The sequence below is a fragment of the Nannospalax galili genome, unplaced genomic scaffold (genome assembly GCF_000622305.1).
Source record: "Nannospalax galili isolate Female #2095 unplaced genomic scaffold, S.galili_v1.0 scaffold653, whole genome shotgun sequence".
Taxonomy (NCBI): domain Eukaryota; kingdom Metazoa; phylum Chordata; class Mammalia; order Rodentia; family Spalacidae; genus Nannospalax; species Nannospalax galili.
In genome coordinates this window covers 1,661,183-1,683,286 of record NW_008334077.1, presented here as the reverse complement: position 1 = coordinate 1,683,286, position 22,104 = coordinate 1,661,183, and the positions used below count along the sequence as shown (strand labels likewise).

Below are 22,104 nucleotides of genomic sequence, written 5' to 3'. Positions count from 1 at the left end.
ATGGGACCCAGTGCTCTCTTGTGGCCTCATGGTATACTTACACACATGCAGGCAAAACACCCATACATATAAAATAAAAAGTAAAAAAATTTATTTTATATTTTATTTTTTAATGTGTATGGGTGTATTGCCTGCACGTGTGTAAGTGTACCTGTGTTGTGCAATGCCTACCGAGGACAGAAGAGGCGGTCAGATCCCCTGGAACTAGAGTTATAGTTGTTAGCTGCCATGTGGGTGCTGGGATTCAAACTTGGGTCTTCTGCAAGAACAGCCACTGTTCTTAACCACAGAGCCATCTCTCCAGCACCTCCAAAATAAAATATTTTTTAAATAAAAAAAATTTAAAAATAGATTTAGGGGGTTCGGGGGGCAGTGTTCTTGCTTTCGTTTTGGAGACTGGGTTTCACTGTGTGACACAAACCTCAAAAACAGGATCCTTGCCCAGCAGACAGATGACTGAGTGGGTAAAGGTACTTGCTGCCAAGCCTGAGGACCTGAGTTTGATCCCCAGGGCCCACATGGTGGAGAGAGAGAAGTGACTTCTGCAGGTTGTCTTCTGATCTCCAGACGAGCAACATACACACACACACACTAAATTAACTTTTTACATTTAATTAACTAATTAAACATAATAAACAGGATCCTTTTATTTAGCCACCCAAACGCTGGGTTATAGGCATGTGCCAGTACATCTTTCCTAGGTTTCATTTTTCAAACATTTACAGGTCCCTAGTGTGATGGGGCTGCATCCCCACCTTCAGGGTTAACTTCTAGTCTAACGGTGGATACCCTTGGCACACAAAGTTTCCTATGCAGCCATGCCTCTGAACATGTTCCCCTAGTCATCTGCCTGAGCTTCCGTGCCAGCCTTATCTAGCTCAGCTTGCCTCCTCACCCCTCAGCCCACGTGTTGCTTGATCTTTCCCTGAGGAGATGTGAAAAAAAACGCCTACTCACCCCAGATGCAGCACCAACAAGGACCAAAGTCCAATTCCACTGTTGTAGTTTGCCTTCAATTGCTGTGACAAAACACTGATCAATATCAACTTGGGGAGGAAAGGGTTTATTTGGCTTACATCTCCTGGGTCACAGTTTATCACTGAGGGAACTCAAGAGAACCCAAGGTAGGAAGGAACTCAGGGCAGGAATCTGGAGACAGGAGCTGAAAGACAGGCCATGGAGGAATGTTGCTTACCTTACTGGAGTGTTCCCCTGGCCGTGTTCAGCATGCTTTCACATATATGTGTGTGTGTGTGTGTGTGTGTGTGTGTATACATATATATATATATATATTTTTTTTTTTTTTTACACATGTATGAGTGTACTGCCTGCATGTGTGTAAGTGCACTCATGTGGTGCAGTGCCTGTGGAGGTCAGAAGAAGGTGTAGGATCCCCTGGAACTGGAGTTACAGATAGTTGTTAGCCATGTGGGTGCTGGGAATCAAACCTGGATCCTCTGCAAGAGCAGTCAGAGCTCTTAACCACTGAGCAATTTCTCCAGCCCTGAGCCTGCTTTCCTATACAGTACACCTGCCCAGGAATGGCACCACCCACCCACAGTGGGCTGGGCCCTCCCACATCATTCAACAATCAAGAAAATGCCCCACAGACATGGCCACAGGCCGGTCTAATGGAGACAGTTCCTCAGTGAGATTCCCTCTACCCAGTGTGTCAAGTTGACAGCTAAAATTATCCAGCACACCCATCAAAGTCCAATTCGGCAAACCAAAGAATACATTGGGCTTACTTACAGAGCATGGGTGAGGGGTTACCCACAGGAGCATGGGCGACCCAAAATAGTTTTGCATCACTGAAAACTCTCACTCCAGCATGGATGACGGCTTTGCCATCGCTGCAAAGATGAGTCCTCTCCTTCAGCTAACCTTCCACACTCCATACATTCTAACGTCTTCCAAGACCACATGTAGCTGGGGAAGAATTATGTACAGCTAGCTAGGAGATGCAGAAGGATTGGCTGAGATCATGGGCAAGAGTCTAATAACCCTCCCTATCCCCTCCTTCTATGAGGGACTGTCAACAGGCACAGTCTTGAAGGTCTCTTGCAAGTAGTCACGACTGCTCTGATGAAAATGGCGATGGCTGTTAGGCTTAGAGGACAGTGCCCCCCCCGCAATGCCATGTCACAGGACAGGATTTGGGGTCGTTGCTGTCTCTAGAGATGCTTATCATGATAACTGTGGCTGTGGGGGTGAAGTAGGGTATAAATCTCCCTGTTGCCAGTACCAAGTAACTAGATCAGATGCCGTGGACTTGGATGGAGGTTCTAAGCAGGGTTTGTAGTCAGGCTAATGAGAAATGATTCCCTAGGTTGGGTGATGGCCAGGGACAGAGGCTCCAGGAAGATGAGAGGGGTGAGACTGACCCCCTCACTGTGATGCTCTCTCTCTCTGGTGATCTCTAATAATCTTGAGTGCCATCATCTTTTGTGATACTCCTAGACCCCCTAAGCAGCCCCAGGGAAGCCATGCCAGGATCTTCCTAGGGTGGCACAACGTGGAAGGGTACCAAGTAGCTTACTTCCCTGTGTGGAAGGCCAGGGACCTTTTCCTTGCCCAGATTTCACAACCCCTGTAGAGCTGCTAGCATTCCAAGCTGGGTAACTATTTGCAGGTGCATAGGTGATGCTGTCCCAAGATTTGTAGGACATTTAGCAGCATCTGTGGACTCTAGACGACTGCTCGATGGCAACAGCAACCACCTTCCAGTTGTGACAACCAGAAATGTCTCTAGACATGGCCAAGTATTCCCAGGGAATATGGTTACTCCTGCTGAGAACCTCTGTCCTAATGCCTGTGAGCAGGGTGTCCCAGGTAAGGATTAGGGGATGAAGGAGTTGAGCTTTCACTTTCCAGGGATGCCCACCCCCTTCCCCTGTGAGCACCGTTTCTCTAAACGGGGGGGCTATTGCTCATGCCTCCCGGCTCTACCCCACCCCAATCTCTTAACAAACAACCATTTTTCCTCCCACTCATTGCATCAAACATACATGCATGAAAGTACGTGTGTGAACACATAAACACATGTGCATTCAAGCACACGCACATTTCCCCAAAGTCAGAGGAGCTTCCTTTACCATTTCTAAGTGTTCGAAGGAAATGGAAGAGAAGGAGGAGTGGAGGACTCCCAGTTCTAGCTCCATTCACCTCTTTTATTGTTATCATTGTTTGAGGGGGGATGTTTTTTGTTTTTGAGACAAGGTCTCACTATGAAGCTCTTATTGGCCTGGAACTCACTACATAAACCAGCCTGGCTTGAACTCACAGAGATTAGCCTCCTTTGCCTCCTGAGTACTGGGATTAAAGGGTGTGTGTCACCACACTCGGCACACCTCTTCTTTTGTAAATAACAACATACTTTACTTAGGGGGCTTGCAAGATGGCTTAGTGGGTAAAGGTGCTTACCACCAAGTCTGAGAACCTGAGTTCAAGCCCCAGAACCCAGATGGTGGGAGAGAACCAACTCCCTTAAGTAGTCCTCTGCTCTCCATATACACGCAGTGTCATACACACACTCTCTCTCTCTCTAAATAAATAAATAAATAAATGTAACAAAAATCTTTTTAAGTAGTTTATAGCTAATAAAAAATAATTTTATTTACTTATCTTATGTGTGTGTTTCTGCATGTATGAGTGTGGGCAAACCCATGCCACAGTGTACATGTGGAAGACAGAGGCCAGCTTGTGGGAGTTGGTTTCTCCTTTCACCAGCTGGGTTCCAGGAATCGAATTCAGGTCATCAGGCTTGGCAGCACGTGCTTTTACCCTTTGAGTCATCTCTCCAGCCTTTCATCCACCCTTTCTAGTTTCCCAACTCTCATCTTTCCAGAACCAAGACCTCAGGTGTGCATGTCCTGGGGCATTCACCTGGAACCCCAGTGCCAGCTCAGCTTGCATGTTCCATAAAGGATGGCTGTGATGAGTGGGGCACAACCCTCAGAGGCTCAGACATCGTGGCAGGCAGAGACAAAGAAGCACAGACCATCCCAGTGTTTCTACCTAGTAATGGATGGACGGATGGAGGGTGCATGTGCATACATAAGCCCCGGGGTTTCATCCACAGCACTGGGAAAAAAAAAAAAAAGAAAGAAAGAAAGGAAAGGTTCTAGAGCCATCTGCCTGCCCATTCATTCATTGAAAACACTTTAATTTTATTTATTTTTTATTTTATGTGTATGTGTGTATTGCCTGCATGTAGGTAAGCATACCCATGTCATGCAACGTGGGGTCTCTCCCTTTCCTCGTGGGTCGTTGGCCACCGGTCCATGAGGACAAAGGGAGCAGAAGTGACGAACGGAGTCAGGGACGGCCAGTGAGCACTGACAGAAGAAAGCCCTTCTGGGGAGGCAGGTTCAATGATGCAAACAGCTCCAGACTCAGTGAAACAGCTCCGATTATGCAGTGGGAGAACTGGGGAAAATATAGTGTGGAGGCAGTAGCCAAAGCCTCAGCTGATAGGTGCTCATAGTGTGCTTTATTTACATGTGGCAGTGGGCTCCTATCGTCCAACTACCAGGCAATGCTTGATTATCATACAGAAAAAACCTGGGGGTAGTTTTTACTCCAGGTAACTATGCCAAAGGTCACGTTTTAAATGAGGCGAAGCATCTGTGCTTGGCGGCACTTTCCAGGTAAATCAGGCAGGAAGCCTCTGCTGAGAAAGGAGCCAACCTTAACAGCAGAGTTCCCCAACACTGCAATGCCTGAGGAGGTCAGAAGAGGCTGTTGGATCCCCTGGCACTGGAGTTACAGACAGTTGTTAGCTGCCATGTGGGTGCTGGGATTTAAACCCGGGGCTTCTGCAAGAACAACCAGTGTTCTTAACCGCTGAGCCATCTCTCCAGCCCCTGAAAACACTTTAAAAAAATTTTTTTTATTGCCAGGCATGATGACGCATACCTTTGATCCCAGCACTCAGGAGGCAGAGGCAGGCGGATCTCTGAGTTCAAGCCCAGCCTGGTCTACATAGTGAGTTCCAGGTCAGCTGGGGCTACAGGGAGACCCTATCTCAAAAAGACAAAAAAGAAATATGTGTGTATGTGCTGGAGAGATGGTTCAGCAGTTAAAAGCACTGGCTGTTCTTGCAGAGGACCCAGGTTTGGTTCCCAGCACCCACATGACAGCTAACAACTATCCTTAACTCTAGTTCCAGGGGATTCAATGACCTCTTCATGCCTCCGTGGGCATTGCACACATGTGGTATGCTTACATACGTACAGGCAAAATACTCATACACACAAAATTTTTAATAACTCAATGATTTTTAAAAATTATTTTTAAAGAACTATTTTATTTATGTATGTGTATGTGTTTCCCTGCATGTATGTATATATACCACATGCATGCAGGGTATTCCCAGAGCTTGGAACTGGAGATATAGGTGGTTGAACTGCTCAAAGCGGGTGCTGGGAACTGAGCACAGGTCCTCTGCTAGAGCAGTAAGTGCTCTGTTAAGCCATCTCTCCAGTCTAATCATCTCTCCAGCTCCACTTTTAAGCCTCTTTTTGGGGAGCAGGCTATGTCTAAGACAGAGGAAATCCAGTAGTATAAAACAGCGACTGACCTCCACCCTTGAGAATAGGGAGTGCTAGGTGTCCTAACAGAAGTTGTGAGCCAGGTGTTGATGACACACATCTGCAATCCTAACATTTGGGGAGTGGAGGCAGGAGGATCAGGAGTTTGACACCAGATTGGGCTACCTTGTCAAAAAGAAAAAGAAAAAAGAAAAGAGGAGGCAGTGGGGCTGGAGAGATGGCTCAGCAGTTAAGAGCACTGGCTTCTCTTGAGGAGGACCAGGTTCTATGCCCACCATCCACCCACATTGCAGCTAACAACCATCTGTAACTCCAGTTCCAGGGGATCCAACACCCTCTCCTGACCTCCATGTGCATTGCACGACACAGGTGCACTCACGTACATATAGGCAATACACTCATGCACTTAAAATAATAAGATTGAAAAAAAAGAGGAGGAGGAAAAGGAAAGGAAGCAGGAAGTTTGGAGAGTAGAGCAGCCCCAAACTGCTTGTGTTAATAATGGAGGTTTTCCAGAGGAGATGACATAGAGCAGGAATCTCCCCAGTGGAACAGTATGTGCATGGAATCAAAGATGATTCCAGACAGAGGCACAAACTGTGGGAACAACACATTGTCACTGAGGGACAAAGGCAGCCTGTGCACAAGGCACTGGGCCAGAAGGTGGCAGCCTCGTTTCGGCTATCCTGTTAACAAGAAGACAGTCATCTAAAGGGGAACTGAGGTGGCATAGCTCAATGGAGCTCTTGCCTAGCATGTGCCATGCCCTGGGTTCCCCAGCACTGTAGGGGGATAGGACTAGTGGGTGAAGGGAGTACCTATGATCTACCATTGGGATGACTGTCTTTACCACACATCCATCAGCACCGTCATTTTAGGTCATTTTTATCATTTCCCCAAAGAAGCGATTGTCCATTAGCAGTCAGCTTCCAAACCTCCATAATCTCATGCCACAAGCAAACACTAAGCCACTTTTTTATTTCTGTCATTTTAATTTTTTTCTATTATTTGTATTGCTATATGTTAATTGTGTATATTACTGGGGATCAGTGATCTAGTCCAACACCTGCATACCATGTGCACTGGTCAAGTCAGGGTAAGTAGTATTTTCCTCTTCTTATCATCTCTTTCTGATTGGAGACTTGGAGCTTCTGTCCTCTATAACTACTGTCTCTAAATAGATTTGCCCATTTTAACATTCTGTATAAATAGAATTCACAATATGGACTTCTTTATTGCCTGCATGTGTGTAAGTGTACTCATGTCATGCAATGCCCAAGGAGGCCAGAAAAGGGTGTCAGATCCCCTGGAACTGGCATACAGGCGGTTGTTAGCTGCCATGTGGGTGCTGGGAACCAAACCTGGATCCTCTGCAAGAGCAGCCAGTGCTCTTAGCCACTGAGCCATTTCTCCAGCCCTTGTATTTCATTATTTGAGAAACTGCCAGACTGTTTCCAAATTGACCTCATCATTTGTTCTTGCTAGTGGTACAGGAGAGCTCCAATTCCTTCACCTCTTTGCCAGTATTTATTATCATCTGCCTTGTTATTCAAGCCATCTTAGTGAGTGTGGAGAGGCATCACATGGGGGCCTTGATTTTCATCTCTATGTACAACTTCTGAAAACTATCAATACCATTTTTTGTTTGTTTGTTGAGGCAGGGTCTCATGTAACCAAGATTCTTCAAATCTGATATTTGCACTTTGTTTGGGGTTGGAGAGATGGCTCAGCAGTTAAGAGCACTTGCTGCAGAATCATGAGGGCCAGACTCAGATCCCAGCACCCACATTAAAAGCCAAGAACTCCCAAAACGCCTATAACTCCACCTCCTGGGATCCTACACCCTCTTCAGGCCTGCACACACACAGGAATGCCTCCTCATGTACACATACACTCAAATAGACATAGACTCAAATAAAACAAGTGTGGTGTGTGTGTGTGTGTGTGTGTGTGTGTGTGTGTGTGTGTGAGAGAGAGAGAGAGAGAGAGAGAGAGAGAGAGAGAGAGAGAGTTCCAGGAGGTCCAGCACCATCTTCCGGCCCCTGTGGGGCAATGCATGTTGCTCACTGACATATATGCAGGCAAAACACCCATACACATAAAATAAAAATAATAAAATATTTTTTTAAAGGTGTATGCCACCACACTTGGCTCCTTCAACCATTTTTAATTGGGTTGTTTGTCATTGTTATTATTGAACAGGCCCCATGCATATTGGAAAGGGAATGGCGACTTGCATAAACAATAGTCGACTGAAGGCCGAGGGCATGGGCCAACACAACAATGCCCAACACTACAAGAACCAGAACTTCGAGGAACTTCAAGCAGTATGTCTGAGGAAGGGGGTGCTGTTTGAGGACCCCTTGTTCCCCGCAGAACCCAGGTCTCTAGGTTTCAAGGATCTGGGCCCTAACTCCAAACAGGTACAGAACTTCAGCTGGCAGAGGCCCAAGGTAGGCACTGGAAGGGGGGGTGAGGACCCTGGCACTGGGAATGAGGATCCTGGCACTAGGTCCCAACACCATCAGAGCTGAAAATGCTTCAACCAAACCTCCCAGCTTACCCTTGGGCCATCCATCACCCAAGCCTGGTTATCACAACACAAGCTGTATTCAGCTGGCCCTCCCTGAACCTCCCCCTACTGCTACCACAGAACTCAGAGAGAAGCCCTTCACCCCTGACACTCCTATTCCTTCACCACAGGAGATCTCAAGCAACCCCCAATTCATCATGAATGGTCTCTCTCCCACAGACATCTGCCAAGGGGTCCTCGGTGAGTGGGGGACAGGGGGTGGGGAGACTGGTCTCCACAGGGCAAAGGGGGGAGGAAGAGAAGAGAGATAAAGGGAAACAGCAGGATAACTCTCAAGGCCAGGATACGGGAACCCCCTAGACTGAAACAGCCTCTGTTTCCCTGTCCCTCCCCCACCTGCTGCAGTTATCTGTTGCTACATAATAAGTCACCCAAGACTTAGTGACTTAAAAAACAAATCAAGGGGCCAGGCCCAGTGGTGGCCTACCCTCGCCTTTAGTTCCAGCACTCAGGAGGGAGTGCCAGGCAGATCTCTGTGTGATTGAGTCCAGTCTGGTCTACATAGCAAGTTCCAGGCCATCTAGGGCTACAGGGAGACCCTGTCTCAAAAAAAATAGAATAAAATAAAAAATCAAGGGATGGAGAGATGGCTCAGTAGTTAAGAGGGCTTGCTGTAAAATGATGAAGATCAGAGTTCAGATCCAAGTACCCATATACAAGCCCAGTGTCTACAAACACCTGTAACTCTAGTCCCAAGGGTTCAGTGCCTCCTTCCGGCCTCCAAATGCACAAGAGTGCCTTCCCCCAACCCCCGTACATGCACATAAACTCACACAGACATGTACACACACACACACAATTAAAATGGAATAAAATAAACTAAAAGCCAGGTGTAGTGGTGCATACATGTAATTCTAGCACTAGGGAGGTAGAGGCAGAAGGATCAGGAGTTCAAGGCCAACCTGACCTACATGAGACTCTGTCTCAAACAAACAAGCAGCAAGCATTTCTCACCTCAGTGAGACTAACAGAGGTGGGTCAAAGCCTTTGCAGCAGCTCAGTGGGACCGGATAAGGCTCAGGAGTGTCTCCTGAGGCTTTAGAGAAGCCAGAGGAGCTTCCGAAGGCTTGGCTAGGGCTGGGGCTCCATTTTGAGGTAATGCTGTCATATGGCATGAGGTCTCAGGGCCTACATGGCACTAGCGCTTAATTGTCAGGAGGCTTAGCTCTTTTCCACATAGGCTCCTCTATAGGTCTGCTTGTCCACACAGCAGAGTAGCTGGCTCCCTCAAGTGAATGGTCCAAAGAAGACAAGGAGAAAGTCACAGGGGTAGTTATATATTTATTTACTGAGGATGGACCCCAGGGCCTTGGGCAGGCTAGGCAAGCATTCTACCACTGACTACATCCTGAACTCACTATAAGGCCTTGTATGAACTAGTCTCAGGGGTCACAAACAGTAACTACCACCATATTCTATGTCTTCACTCAAGAACACAAGAATTATGGGGATGGTTGTTGGTATGCCCCAGGTTCAATCCCTAACATTATATTAAGCTGGGTATGTTAGCACATGCCTGTAATCCTAGCCTTCAGCAGGGGCAGGAGGACCACCCATGAGTTCAAGGCCAGCCTGGTCTACATAGTGAGTTCCAGGCCAGCTGAGGCTACAAGGAGACCCTGTCTCAAAAAAACAAAACAAAACAAAACAAAAAAACCTTGATTAAAAAACAAAACAAAGAACAACAAAGCAAAGTGGAGGGTGGAGAGATGGTCCAGTGGTTAAGAGCACTTGCTGTTCTTGAAGAGGACCCAGGTCCAGTTCCTAGCACCCAGGTTGGCAGCTCACAACATCTGTATCTTCAGTTCCAGGAATTTCAATGCCCTTTTCTGCCCTCTGTGGGTGGGTGCCAGGGATGCACACGGTACACCTACATATATGCAGATAAAATACTCATACACATAAAATACAAATATACTAATTACATTTTTTAAAAAAGAAAAAGTTTAAGGTTCTCCTCAGCCACATAGTGAGTACAAGGCCAGCCTGGGCTATAGGAGTCAATATCTTTAAAAGGGAGGGTGTTAGGGGCCTGGAGAGATGGCTCAGCAGTTAAGAGCATTGGTGGCTCTTGCAGAGGACCCAAGTTTGATTCCTAGCACCCACATGGTGGTTAAAAACTATCCTAACTCCAGTTCCAGGGGATCCAATGCCCTCTTCTGATCTCTGCAGGCAATACATAAAATAAAAGAATAGTTTTTAAAAATCCCAACAACTTAAATAAAGGGGGTGGGTGGGGGTGGGTGGAGAAATGGCTCAGTGGTTAAGATCTCATACTGTTCTTCTGGAGGTCTAGAGTTCGGTTCCCAGCACCCACATTGGGCAGCTCACAATTGCCTGTAATTTTGGATCTAGAGGATCTGACACCCTCTTGTGGTCTCCTCAAGCATCTGCACTCATGTGCACAAACCCTCACACAGATACACACATACATACTTTTTTTTTTTTTTAAGGGGTTGAGGAGAAGAGAAAAGGGATTTAGATTAGGATTCCCTTTTATTTTCTATCTATTTTTGAATTTTCTTTTTGAGATAGGGTCTCACTATGTAGCCCGACTGGCCTGAAACCACTATATAGGTTAGGCTGGCCTGGAACTAACAGAGATCCACCTGCTTCTGCCTCCCAAGTGCTGAGATTAAAGATTAAAGGTGTGCACCACCATGCCCAGGACCCTCCCACTTTTTGAGGGATAATATTCAAAGGTCTGTCTGTCACCAGTGGCACTAGAACTTTCTAACTCTGGGCCACTGAATAAGGGAGCAATGGAGTCCACCTGACACTGCCCCCAGGTGCCAAGTTGCATCTTCCTCCCTGAGCTACTCCACAGTTTCCTCCAGACCCCTCAGTACCAGGGTGGGCACTAGGTCTGAATTCTCTTGCCTTTTGGGTCAGGACAGAGGTCAAGGAATCCTAGGTCCCACAGCTGTCTCTGTAGCTCACTGGGCATAGTGCTGTGCATAGGAGGAAGAAATCAGGGACTCCCCAATACCCTTGTGTTGATGGTGACTGCAGCATCTTCAGGCTCTTCTCCTGCCTGAAGCCTCCCTCCATACAGCTGGGAGGTCACTGGTCATCATAGAGACCTCCCAGTACCCTCAAGCTGGCCAGGCCCTGGTGCCCTCAAAGTACCATTTGTTCCCTGGCCCATCACTGAGGGTCAACCTCAGGAGGCAGATGGCAGTGGGTGACTGACTCGTGGTAGTATGCTCCCACAGGCCCTGGCAAGGACATTGCCCTTGTTCTCCATTCTCAGGTAGTTTCAGGGCTCCCACTGGACTACAGAGTCCTGGGTCTCCAGTAGAATGTGGGTGATAAGACAGTCATCTTATTTTGTAAGATTTTTATTTTAATGCCAGGTGTGGTGGTGTGCACCTTTAATCCCAGCCTTTGGGAGGTAGAGGCACATGGATCTCTATGAGATCAAGGCCGTCCTGGTCCACATAGTGACTTCCAGACAGGCTGGGACTAGGGAGACTCTGTCCAAAAAGAGAAGATTTTTATTTTAGATTTTTAAAAATATTTTATTTCCTGTGTATGAGTGTATTGCCTGGAGGTAGGTAGGTGTACCCATGTCGTGAAATGCCCACAGAGGTCAGAAGAGGGTGTTGGATTACATAGAACTGGAGTTACAGATGGTTGTTAGCTGCCATGTGGGTGCTGGGAATCAAACCTAGGTCCTCTGCAAGAGCCACTGAGCCATCTCTCCAGTCCCGATTTTTTTTTCAGAACTTATGTGTATGTGTGTTTTACCTGTTTGTGTGTAAGCACACCTGTTAGTACAATGTCCAAGGAGGCCAGAAGAGAGCTTTGGGTACCCTGGAACTGGAGTTACAGACAGTTGTTAACTACCATGTGGACTCTCTGCAAGAGCAGCCAGGGCTCTTAACCACTGAGCTATCTCTCCAGCCCCAGATTTTAATTTTTATTATTTACGTGGCTGTCTGTGTGAGTGTATGCACATGTTTATGTAAGTACCCTCAGAGGTCAACTACAGGTATTTGTGAGCCACCAGACAGACATGGGTGCTGGGATTCGAACTCCAATCCATGATAAAGCAGCAAGTGCTCTTAACTGCTGAGCCATCTCTCCAGATTCAAGGCATTTTTTTTTTTTTTTTTTTTTTTTTTTTTCCGAGGCAGGATTTCCCTTTAGTTCCAGCTGCCTTGGAACTCTCTATGTAGGCCAGGCTGGCCTTGACTTCACAGAGATCTGCCTGTCTCTGCTTTCTCAGTGCTGGGATTAAAGTCATGTGCCACCACACTGCCTAAGAAATCTTTGTTTGTTTGTTTGTTTGAGACCGGGTCTCACTATGTAGTCCAGATTGGCTTCAAACTCACAATCCTCCAGCCTCCACCTCCAAACTACTAAGATTACAAGAGTGTGCAAGATTACAGAAGACATCTTGGGCCTTTTGCCACTTCACAACATGTCCACAGAGTGGGAGTGGGAAATGTGGGCCTCAGGGAAGGTGACTGGATCTGTTCACAAGGTGGGAGGCTACTGACCCTCCTCCAGAGAAAGACAGTATGCCTCCTTCCCAAATTCCCCCACAGCAAAGCGTGTGGTTGTGATTTGTGACTTACCTGACAGAATAAGTACAGGAGCTCACCTCCCTAGAGCTGGCCCTCTGCCCCATTTTCCCTGCTTGGTTCCTTCCTCAACACTCTTCTGAGAGAAGGCCAAGGGAGGGCAGCTCTGCTGGGGGGCTGGTGCATGGGACCAGGTTCCTGCCCCTCTTCTTGGGCTCTGGAGTCCCACACTTGTGAGGCTTCCCTAGGAACAGCCCTGCCTGCCTTCCAGGGGACTGCTGGCTGCTGGCTGCCATTGGCTCCCTCACCACATGCCCCAAACTGCTGTACCGTGTGGTGCCCAAGGACCAGACCTTCAAGAAAAACTATGCTGGCATCTTCCATTTTCAGGTGAAGAGAGAGAGAGAGAGAGAGAGAGAGAGAGAGAGAATTTAGTTTCAAACGTAAGGCTAATATTTCAGAGAAATGTCTACTTATGAAAGAAATCATTTACGCTTATTTTTTCAGAGGGACACTTCAGATCCCCTGGATTTGGAGTTTACTGACAGTTCTGAGCTGCCTGATGTGGATACTGGGAACCAAACTCGGGTCCTCTGAGCAGCAAACACTCAACTGCTGAGCCATCTCTCCAGCCCCATAGGCTAATTTTTAAAAATTCCACAGAAAAGAATTAGCTGGTGTGGCTCTCTTCTCCTTCTCAGAGATAAACATATGCTCTTCTCAGCATAAATATATGTTCAAGTGTCTGAGTGTGTGTGTGTGTGCGTGTGTGTGTGCATGTGTCTGCGTGTATGTGCACAGGTGTATGTGTATACGAGTATATATGTATATAAGTTGGGGAGTGTGTGTATGTTGTGTGTGAGTGTATGTGTATTAGTTTGTAGATGTATGTATGAGTATGAGTGTATGTGTATGAGTGTATGTGATCTGGCCCTTTAATTGTTATAGGAGAAATTCCCAACATTCTAAAATAGTTCTAAGAATCATAGGCATTTTTTTAAGATAACAGAGATCCTAACCTCCAGCTGTCTTTTTTCAAGGTAGGGCTTCAGTAAGGAGATGGGTGGGGCTTCTGGAGGCTGGGGCAGGCCTTGGTTGGGGCTTTTGTTGACTTTCCTTCACCTGTTCGAAGGAGTGACTCTGTGCCTTGGTGATGGCTCAGTGGTCATGTAAACAGGAGTGCAGTGGGTAAGTTCCCTTGCCCCAGCCTCTGACCTCCACACACAATAAATGTTTATTTTAAATCCCAGAATACTGGGGCTGGAGAGATGTCTCAGTGGTTAAGAGCACTAACTGCTCTTGCAGAGGACCCAGGTTCAATTCCCAGCACCCACATGGTGGCTACAAACCATCCTTAACTCCAGTTCCAGGGGAATCCGAATCCCTCTTCTGACCTCCACAGCTTTGCACAACACAGGTGCACTCATACACATAAAATAATAAAAATAATAAAATATTTTTTAAAAAATCCAAGAATACTGAGTTATGTCACTGGTGTGTCACCTTGCCTGACCACCAGGAGGTGCTCTGAGGACAGGGTTCATTCTGTGGGGGGACGGGGGGAGGTGCACCAGGGCCCCAGGACAGACAAATGTCCCCTTGCCACCTCACAGTTTTGGCAGTTTGGACAGTGGATGGACGTGGTGGTGGATGACCGGCTGCCCACTAAGCATAACAGGCTAGTGTTCGTGCATTCCGCTGAGCGCCATGAGTTCTGGAGCGCCCTGCTGGAGAAGGCCTATGCCAAGTGAGCACCCAGGCCAGGAACCCGGCTTGTCGCTGACTGAACCAGGGGAGGAGGCAGGGCATGACAGGGCACATCTCAATTCCCTCACCACCCTGCCTGACATCCCTCCAACTCACACCTATCAGGAGCCTAACAGCACCCTCTCTGCCTCTGCAGGCTCTGTGGATCCTATGAAGCCCTGGCAGGGGGCAGCACCATGGAGGGCTTCGAGGACTTGACTGGGGGTGTGGCCCAGAGCTTCCGACTCAAGAAGCCCCCTCACAACATGCTGAAGATCCTTAGAAAAGCTCTGGATCGGTCTTCCCTCATGGGCTGCTCAATCGAAGTAAGCCAAGCTACGTGCTGCCTCAGGGCCTTTGTGCCTGCCATTGCTGCCCTCCTGGGAGGCCCTTTCCCCAGACGTCTTCATGTCTACTTTTTCTCATTCACTACAGCTTTCTAGAACCAGCCTTGTCTGCCTCCAGCCCAGAGTGGCTGTCCCCACTTGGTATAGCTTCTGCTTTCTTTTGACTTTCTCCTTAACATTTGTTGTGACCTGAAGTATCTCATTGACTTGTGGAGCTATTCACAGCTTATCTTACACTCCCAGAGAAGGGAGAAAGTTCCATGAGAGCAATGATGTTAATTTGCCCACTCATGACTGGACCCTGGGACTTTGGACAGGACACAGCATGCAATAAGCACAGACAAATATTTGTTCAAATAAATAAATGAATTCAGAGTGCTTCCATATAAGAACATTTGGGGGCATTGATTGCAGAAAAAAATGCTTATGGCAATTGTATTCAAAATAGTAAAAAAAGCAGCCTAGTTGTCTTTTAGCAGATGAATCATTAAACAGCCTGATTGTTACAAACCACAGAATACTACTCAGCAATAAAAAGGAATGAACTAATGATACATGTGAGAACTTGGAAGGATCCCAAAGGAATGAGGCCCAGTGGTGGTGGTGGTTGGGGGGGGGAGAACGGCCCCAGTAGGCTGCAACCTGCACACTCTTGTTTACATGACTTTGAAATGACAGCATGATGCTGTAGAACAGATTAGTGATTGCCAGGGGTAAAGAAAGTGAGCAGTTAGAAGAGATAACATGGTTACGAAAGGCCAAAAGATGCTTACGGTAGCAGACATGTTGGGTACCCTGACTGTGTTGGTGGACCCACAAAGCTATGTATGTGATAAAATTGCGTGGACAAACACAAATGACCACTAACAAAGCTGGAGACAGCTATATAGGTTGACACATTGCATCAAGGCCAACGTCTTGGTTTTGACATTGTGCTTTCTGTTGCTGTTGTTTTATCTTTTTAGTTGGCTGGTTGTTTTTTTTTTAATGTGTATGAGTGTATTGCCTGCATGTGTGTAAGTGTACCTGTGTCCTGCAATGCCCACGGAAGTCAGAAGAGGATGTTGGATTTCCCCGGAACTGGAGTTACAGATAGCTATTAGCAGCTATGTGGGTGCTAGGAATCAAACCTGGGTCCTCAGCAAGAGCAGCCAGTGCTCCTAACTGCTGAGCCATCTGTCCTGTGCCTGGTTGGTTGTTTTTTGAGAAGTGGTTTCATGCAGCCCAGGATGGCTTCAAACTCACTTCACAGTCAAAGATGACCTTGAACTTCTGATCCTCCTGCTTCTACCTCCCAAGTGCTGGGATTAGGCCAACAAGATGGCTCAATGGATAAACGGACTTACCATGCAAGCCTGGCTACCTGAGTTCGGTCCCCAGAACCCATGCAAAGGAGAGAACAGACTCCATAAAGTTGTGCTCTGACCTCCACATGCATATTATAGCACATGCACACACTAAATAAACATTTTAAAAAAGAAGTGCTGGGATTCCAGGCCTGTGCCACCACACCCGTACAGTTTCACAAAATGTACTGAGGAAATCCAGATTAGGGGGACACAGGCTCTCTTTGTATTATCTCTTACTACTATATGTGAATCTGCAGTTGCTTCAAAATATAAAGTACTGAGGTTGGGGAGATGGCTCAGTGGGTAAGAGCCCTTGCTGTAAAAGCAACAGGATCTGAGTTCAAATCCTCAACATCTATATATAAAAAAATAAAAGCCAGGCACAACAATATGTACTTGGAACCTAAGTGCTGGCGGGGGTGGTGCTGGGGAGGGAGGACAGACTGATACCAACTTTGCTGGCCATCCAGTCTAGTCCAAAATGGTAAGCTTCAGGTTCAGTGAGAGATTCTGTCTTGAAAAATAAGACAGAGGGGCTGGAGAGATGGTTCAGAAGTTAAGAGCACTGACTGCTCTTGCAGAGGACTCAGGTTCAGTCTCCAGTAGCCACATAGCAGCTCACAACCATTTGTAACTCCAGTTCCAGGGAATCCCATGTCCTCTTCTGACCTCCACAGGGACTAGGTATACACATAGTGAACATATATACATGCAGACAAAACACCTATATACATAAAACAGAAATAAATCTTTGGAAATAAATTAAATAAATAAATAATAAAAAAATAAAAATAAGATGGATAGTGATAGAGATACCCAATATCTTTCTCTGGGCTTCCCATGTGTTCAGATAAGCACACACACTTTCAAATACACCACGTGGGGGGTGGAGAGAACAACGTGTGTGTGTGTGTATGTGTGTGTCTGTGTGTCTGTGTGTGTCTGTATGTGTAAAATCAAGCTGTGGTGGTGCATATCCACAATCTTAGCACTCAGGAGGCTAAAGCAGGAAGATCAGGAGTTCAAGGACAATCTCGTCTACATAGGGAGTTTGAGGCCACCTAGGCTATATTGAGACACTGTCTCAATATATATGTATTTATATATATGTATATCTCTGTGTATTATAAATTACATTAAAAGAATGCCTTTCTCAGGATTTTTCAAGTACCTTCCCTTCCTCCTTTTCTGTAGGTCACCAGTGACAGTGACATGGAATCGATAACCCATAATATGCTGGTGAGAGGACATGCTTACTCAGTGACTGGCATTGAGAATGTGAGTACTGGCAAATGGGCCTCTCTTGAAAGCTATGAAGTGGGCCAGTGCCACCCCATGAACTTTCATGCCTTGCCCTGCCCCAGATCCTCTACAGAGGCAAGATGGAAACTCTGATTCGGGTCCAGAATCCCTGGGGCCGGATTGAGTGGAATGGAGCCTGGAGTGACAAGTAGGTCCCCTGACCCGAGGGAAGGGAGCAGAGGACTAGGCAGGCCCCACGTGCAAGGCAGTGCCACTGAGGGACCAACCCATGTCCCTGATGCTGCTAGGTCTAACTCGTGAACTCTGGAGGGGGCCGGAAGTCCCTCAGGGAGGAAGGTGGACAGCTTCCCCCAACCCCATTCCTTCTGTCTTCCCTCTGCAGAGCCAAGGAGTGGGAAGAGGTGAGCCCTGACATCCAGGTGCAGCTCCTACGGAAGAAAGAAGATGGGGAGTTCTGGTCAGTGTGGCTTGGAGGAGCTTGAGACTCCCCTCGTACACATCCCCTATCTACTTTGCCATCCTCCACACTGTGCTTTGATATGGGGGTCCTGGGGTCTCGCAGGGAACAAAGGCCTGTAGGTATGGATGTGGGATGCACTGACAGCTCTCTCCTGCACCCTCACCCTTAGGATGTCCTACGAAGACTTCATGAGCAACTTTACACTCCTGGAGATCTGCAACCTGACCCCGGATGCACTTTCCTCCTGGGACCACAGGAGCTGTTGGCACACCATCTTCTATGAGGGCAGCTGGAGGAGGGGCAGCACTGCAGGGGGCTGCAGGAACAACCCTGGTGGGTGAGAGGACCCAGGGGTGCAAGTGAGGGAGAAGTCACAGACTCATACAGCCTGAGCACAAAATCACAGGACCAGGGTGCATGAGGTCAGAGGCAGTCAGATCCCATGCACCCCAACCCTCAGAAAGGAAGCAGATGTATGACTGGGGAACCCCACAAGGGGTCAAGGCCTTTCCCCAGCTTAACCATCCTAGCCTATTTCCTCCACAGAGACATTTTGGACCAACCCCCAATTTAAGATCTGCCTCCCAGAGGAGGACGACCCAGAGGATAACGCCAAGGACAAGGAGGTGGTGTGCACCTGCCTGGTGGCCCTGATGCAGAAGAACTGGAGGCACACTGGGCCCCAAGGAGCCCAGCTGCTCACCATTGGCTTTGTCGTCTTCTCGGTGGGCCTCCCAGGTCCCCAGCCACCTGCACTTTCTCTGGCCTCATTTCTTAAGACCCTTCTTCCCCAAGACCCCTGGGAGAATGAGACAAGCCCCACAAGCCCCATGGCCCCAGCCCTGGAGCAGTGCCTTCTGTTTTCTCTATGCCGCTGCTCTCTTTTCACAGATTTTTCTACTGACCACACCAGCTAGCATTTCTTTTGTGGCAGGCATCACCCCCAAAGACTCAGTACATCACACATACTAACACCCTTAGGGAGCAGGAAGGAGATTGAGGACCAGCCAGGTAGATGAGGTAACAGCCCAGGCTCACCTATCTCAGAGGCAGACACTGTATCCTGATTCCCAGGCTGTGGAGATGTTTGCAACCCCTTTCCCCCTCAATCAAGTGTGTCCACAGCTACCCCATCAACAACTCTCACCCTAGGGGCCAAAAGAAGTTCCCAATATGTGCTTCCCAAGATCAGTCATACTTTGCAAAATCCTAGAAATACCCATTTAGTCACTCACTTATATACTCAACATGTATGGAGTACCTACTGTTTGCAAAGTCTCTGGCCAGTCTCCAGAAACTCAATGGTGAGCAAGATTACTTCTTGCACAGCACTCGTGAGGCCCTATATCCCATCCCCAGGCTAGCTGGCCTGTGTGCTTCTGGCCAGTTCTGCCATCTCTGCCTCCCATCTTGCCATAGGAGTGCTGGGATTACCGATGCCTGATACCACACCTGGCTTTTTTAAGTAGGTCCCGGGGATCAAACTCAGGTTGTCAGACTTGAGCAGAAAGCACTTTCACCCGCTGAGCCATCTTCCTGGCCCTCCCTCTCTCTTCTTATGGAGCCACTAGTGCTGTCATAGGACCTTACACTCATGACCTCATCTAATCCAAATTGTTTCCAAAGGCCCCACCTCCAAATACCATTAACACATGACCTTAGTATGAAGTTTCTACCTAACTTTTGGAGTGACAGACTCCCAGGCCATAGCAGTCACCTGCTGTTTGACCTGCTTTAACTCATGACAAACTTATTTACAGCTCGATGCAGTGGCACACACTTATAGCCCCACCACTTAGGAGGTGAAAGCAAGAGGATCAGAAGTTCAAGGTCATCCTCGGCTATATAAGGAGTTCAAAGCCATCCTGGGTTACATAGGACTGTGTCTCAAAAACAAAACAAGCTGGGCATGATAGTACATGCTTTTAGTCCCAGCACTTGGGGGGCAGAGGCAGGTGGATCTCTGTGAGATCAAGGCTAGCCTGGTCTACATAGTGAGTTCCAGGCTAGCTGGAACTACAGGGAGACTCTGTCTCAAAAAAACAAAAAAATAAAAAAAAGACAAACATACAAACTTACCATTTATTCATCCAACCCTCTTTCCCTTTTATTTAGCAAATTATCTCTATCTCAGCCTCTCTCTCTGGGACTCTGTTTTCCTGTCCTTAACCTAGAGTGATAAAAATCTACCTTTGCGCTGGATGTGGTGGTACACACCTGTAGTCCCAGCACTTGGGAGGCAGAGGCAGACGGATCTCTGTGAGTTCAAGGCCTTGGTCTACATAGTGAGTTCCAGGACAGCTCGGGCTACAGGGAGACCCTGTCTCAAAAAGACCAAAAAAAAATCTACCTTTGCAAAACTTTGTGCAAACTGTACTTTTCAATCCAAAGCTGACAGATCCTTAAAGCGAACAGCCTACACCCCACCTACCACCATTGCCCCAGTGCCCTTAACACACCTTAACACACCCCAACACAGGTGCGCACGCACGCGCGTGCGCACACACACACACACACACAAACATGTGAAGCCACCTAGTTTCTGTAAATTCCAGCCCCTTCACTGCCCTAGAGATCTAATACTTTTCTCAATCCTTTTTCAGGTTCCAAAGGAGGTACAGAAGAGTTACTCCTGGACAGGCACCCAGCCCACCCCTGGGTGCATGTAGATTGGCAAGGGGAGGGATTTGGAGCAAAGTTCTGGGGAGTTGGCCACATGGGAGGAATCTGGGCCAGGGCAGTGGTACTGGTACCTGTCTCCAATCCTGCCCAATAGGTAGCTCACCTTGGGAGACCCACTCTCCCTGCTCTCCCCTGCCAGTCCTGTACCCACCTCCAGGATACATACAGTTTCAGAACCTCCAGGATATCCACTTGAAGAAAGAATTCTTTGTGAAGTATCAGGACCACGGCTTCTCAGAGATCTTCACCAACTCCCGGGAGGTGAGCAGCCATCTTCGGCTGCCTTGTGGGGAATATATCATTGTCCCCTCTACCTTCGAACCCCACAAAGATGCAGACTTCCTGCTTCGGGTCTTCACGGAGAAGCACAGCGAGACCTGGTGAGGGACTGACCTCACTGCAGTAAGGTCCCCTGCCCAAGAACTGCAGGATGTCAAGTTCAGATATCTAGCATCTGGTTGTCCTCCTTGTTGACCCTATTTTACACTCTAGCAAACTGAGGCATGAGGATGTGGAGTCTAAGTTGAACGTAGAAACAGAAATAGAATTAGAGCCCAGATTTCATGGAGCTGTTCGATACCACTCCAGACATAATGACAGGACCTCCCACAGAGTACCCAATGAGACCCTCATCTCTCTGGCCCCCAGTTACCCCTAAGCTTTCACTCACTTTTGCCCAGGGAGCTGGATGAAATCAACTGTGCCGAGCATCTCCAGGAGGTAAGGGGAAACTCCAGAGTTGAGGGGCTGGAAGAAAGCATGTATGAAGTGTGAAGGGAGTTTTTAAAACTGGGTCTCTTTCACATCCCCTCCTCAGGAGACCATCTCTGAGAAGGATATTGACCAAGAGTCCATTCGCTTGTTTGAGATTGTGGCAGGCTTGGTGAGAGAGCCATGGACTGAAGCTGAAGGGAGGGGTTTGCTGGGCTGAAGGGGCCAGAGCGGGACAGGTGATTGTGGTCCCCTCTTTTAGGACAAGGAAATAGATGTGTATGAACTACAAAAACTTCTCAACAAGATCACCAGTAAATGTGAGTGGTCCAGCCCTAACACTCACAACCCTTTCCTATAACACCCTGTCCCACACTACATTCATGTGTCTCTTCGTCCTGTTTTCCCTCCCTCACAGTCAAGAACTTCAAGACCAAAGGCTTTGGCTTGGATGCCTGTCGCCGTATGCTCAACCTCATGGATGTATCTTCCTGCCCTGTGGCAATCCTGACCAATGTTTTCCCACCCTATTCCCTGCTCCCTAAGGCTGACTCAGAAGTGGTCACCTCTCTGGTCACCGTCCATACCCTCCTTCATGATAGGGATTAGACTTTGGGGTAGCAAGAGATGCCGACTCTGGCTGTTAGCACCTGTATCTGTGTGGGGGCTTCTGTTTCCCCATCCCCAGGGTGTCCTCTTCATTCCCCTCCCTGCTGTCCTTGACCAATCCTGTCTAGAAAGATGATTCTGGCAAGCTGGGGCATCTGGAGTTCCAGGTCCTGTGGAAAAAAATCAAGAAATGGACGGTAAAGGGCCCTAAAGAAATAGTCCAAAGGGGTGGGGACCAGCAAAGAAACAACTAGAACTGTTCA

General features: G+C 47.7%; 1 protein-coding gene across 1 annotated transcript in view; it reads left to right on the top strand.

Moving 5' to 3' along the window:
- The first annotated feature begins 7,777 nt into the window (after nucleotides 1-7,777).
- The window catches only part of Capn11 (calpain 11), a 16,616-nt gene continuing 2,289 nt past the window's right edge, over nucleotides 7,778-22,104 (top strand). Inside the window, exons 1-17 of the mRNA XM_008829048.1 lie at nucleotides 7,778-8,005; nucleotides 8,256-8,325; nucleotides 12,946-13,064; nucleotides 14,288-14,421; nucleotides 14,578-14,746; nucleotides 17,311-17,394; nucleotides 17,481-17,566; nucleotides 17,762-17,836; nucleotides 18,009-18,172; nucleotides 18,386-18,564; nucleotides 20,443-20,454; nucleotides 20,690-20,901; nucleotides 21,202-21,241; nucleotides 21,339-21,404; nucleotides 21,495-21,552; nucleotides 21,651-21,715; nucleotides 21,970-22,038. Coding sequence (XP_008827270.1) covers nucleotides 7,778-8,005; nucleotides 8,256-8,325; nucleotides 12,946-13,064; nucleotides 14,288-14,421; nucleotides 14,578-14,746; nucleotides 17,311-17,394; nucleotides 17,481-17,566; nucleotides 17,762-17,836; nucleotides 18,009-18,172; nucleotides 18,386-18,564; nucleotides 20,443-20,454; nucleotides 20,690-20,901; nucleotides 21,202-21,241; nucleotides 21,339-21,404; nucleotides 21,495-21,552; nucleotides 21,651-21,715; nucleotides 21,970-22,038 — 1,830 coding nt within the window. The remainder of the gene's footprint in view (nucleotides 8,006-8,255; nucleotides 8,326-12,945; nucleotides 13,065-14,287; nucleotides 14,422-14,577; nucleotides 14,747-17,310; nucleotides 17,395-17,480; nucleotides 17,567-17,761; nucleotides 17,837-18,008; nucleotides 18,173-18,385; nucleotides 18,565-20,442; nucleotides 20,455-20,689; nucleotides 20,902-21,201; nucleotides 21,242-21,338; nucleotides 21,405-21,494; nucleotides 21,553-21,650; nucleotides 21,716-21,969; nucleotides 22,039-22,104) is intronic.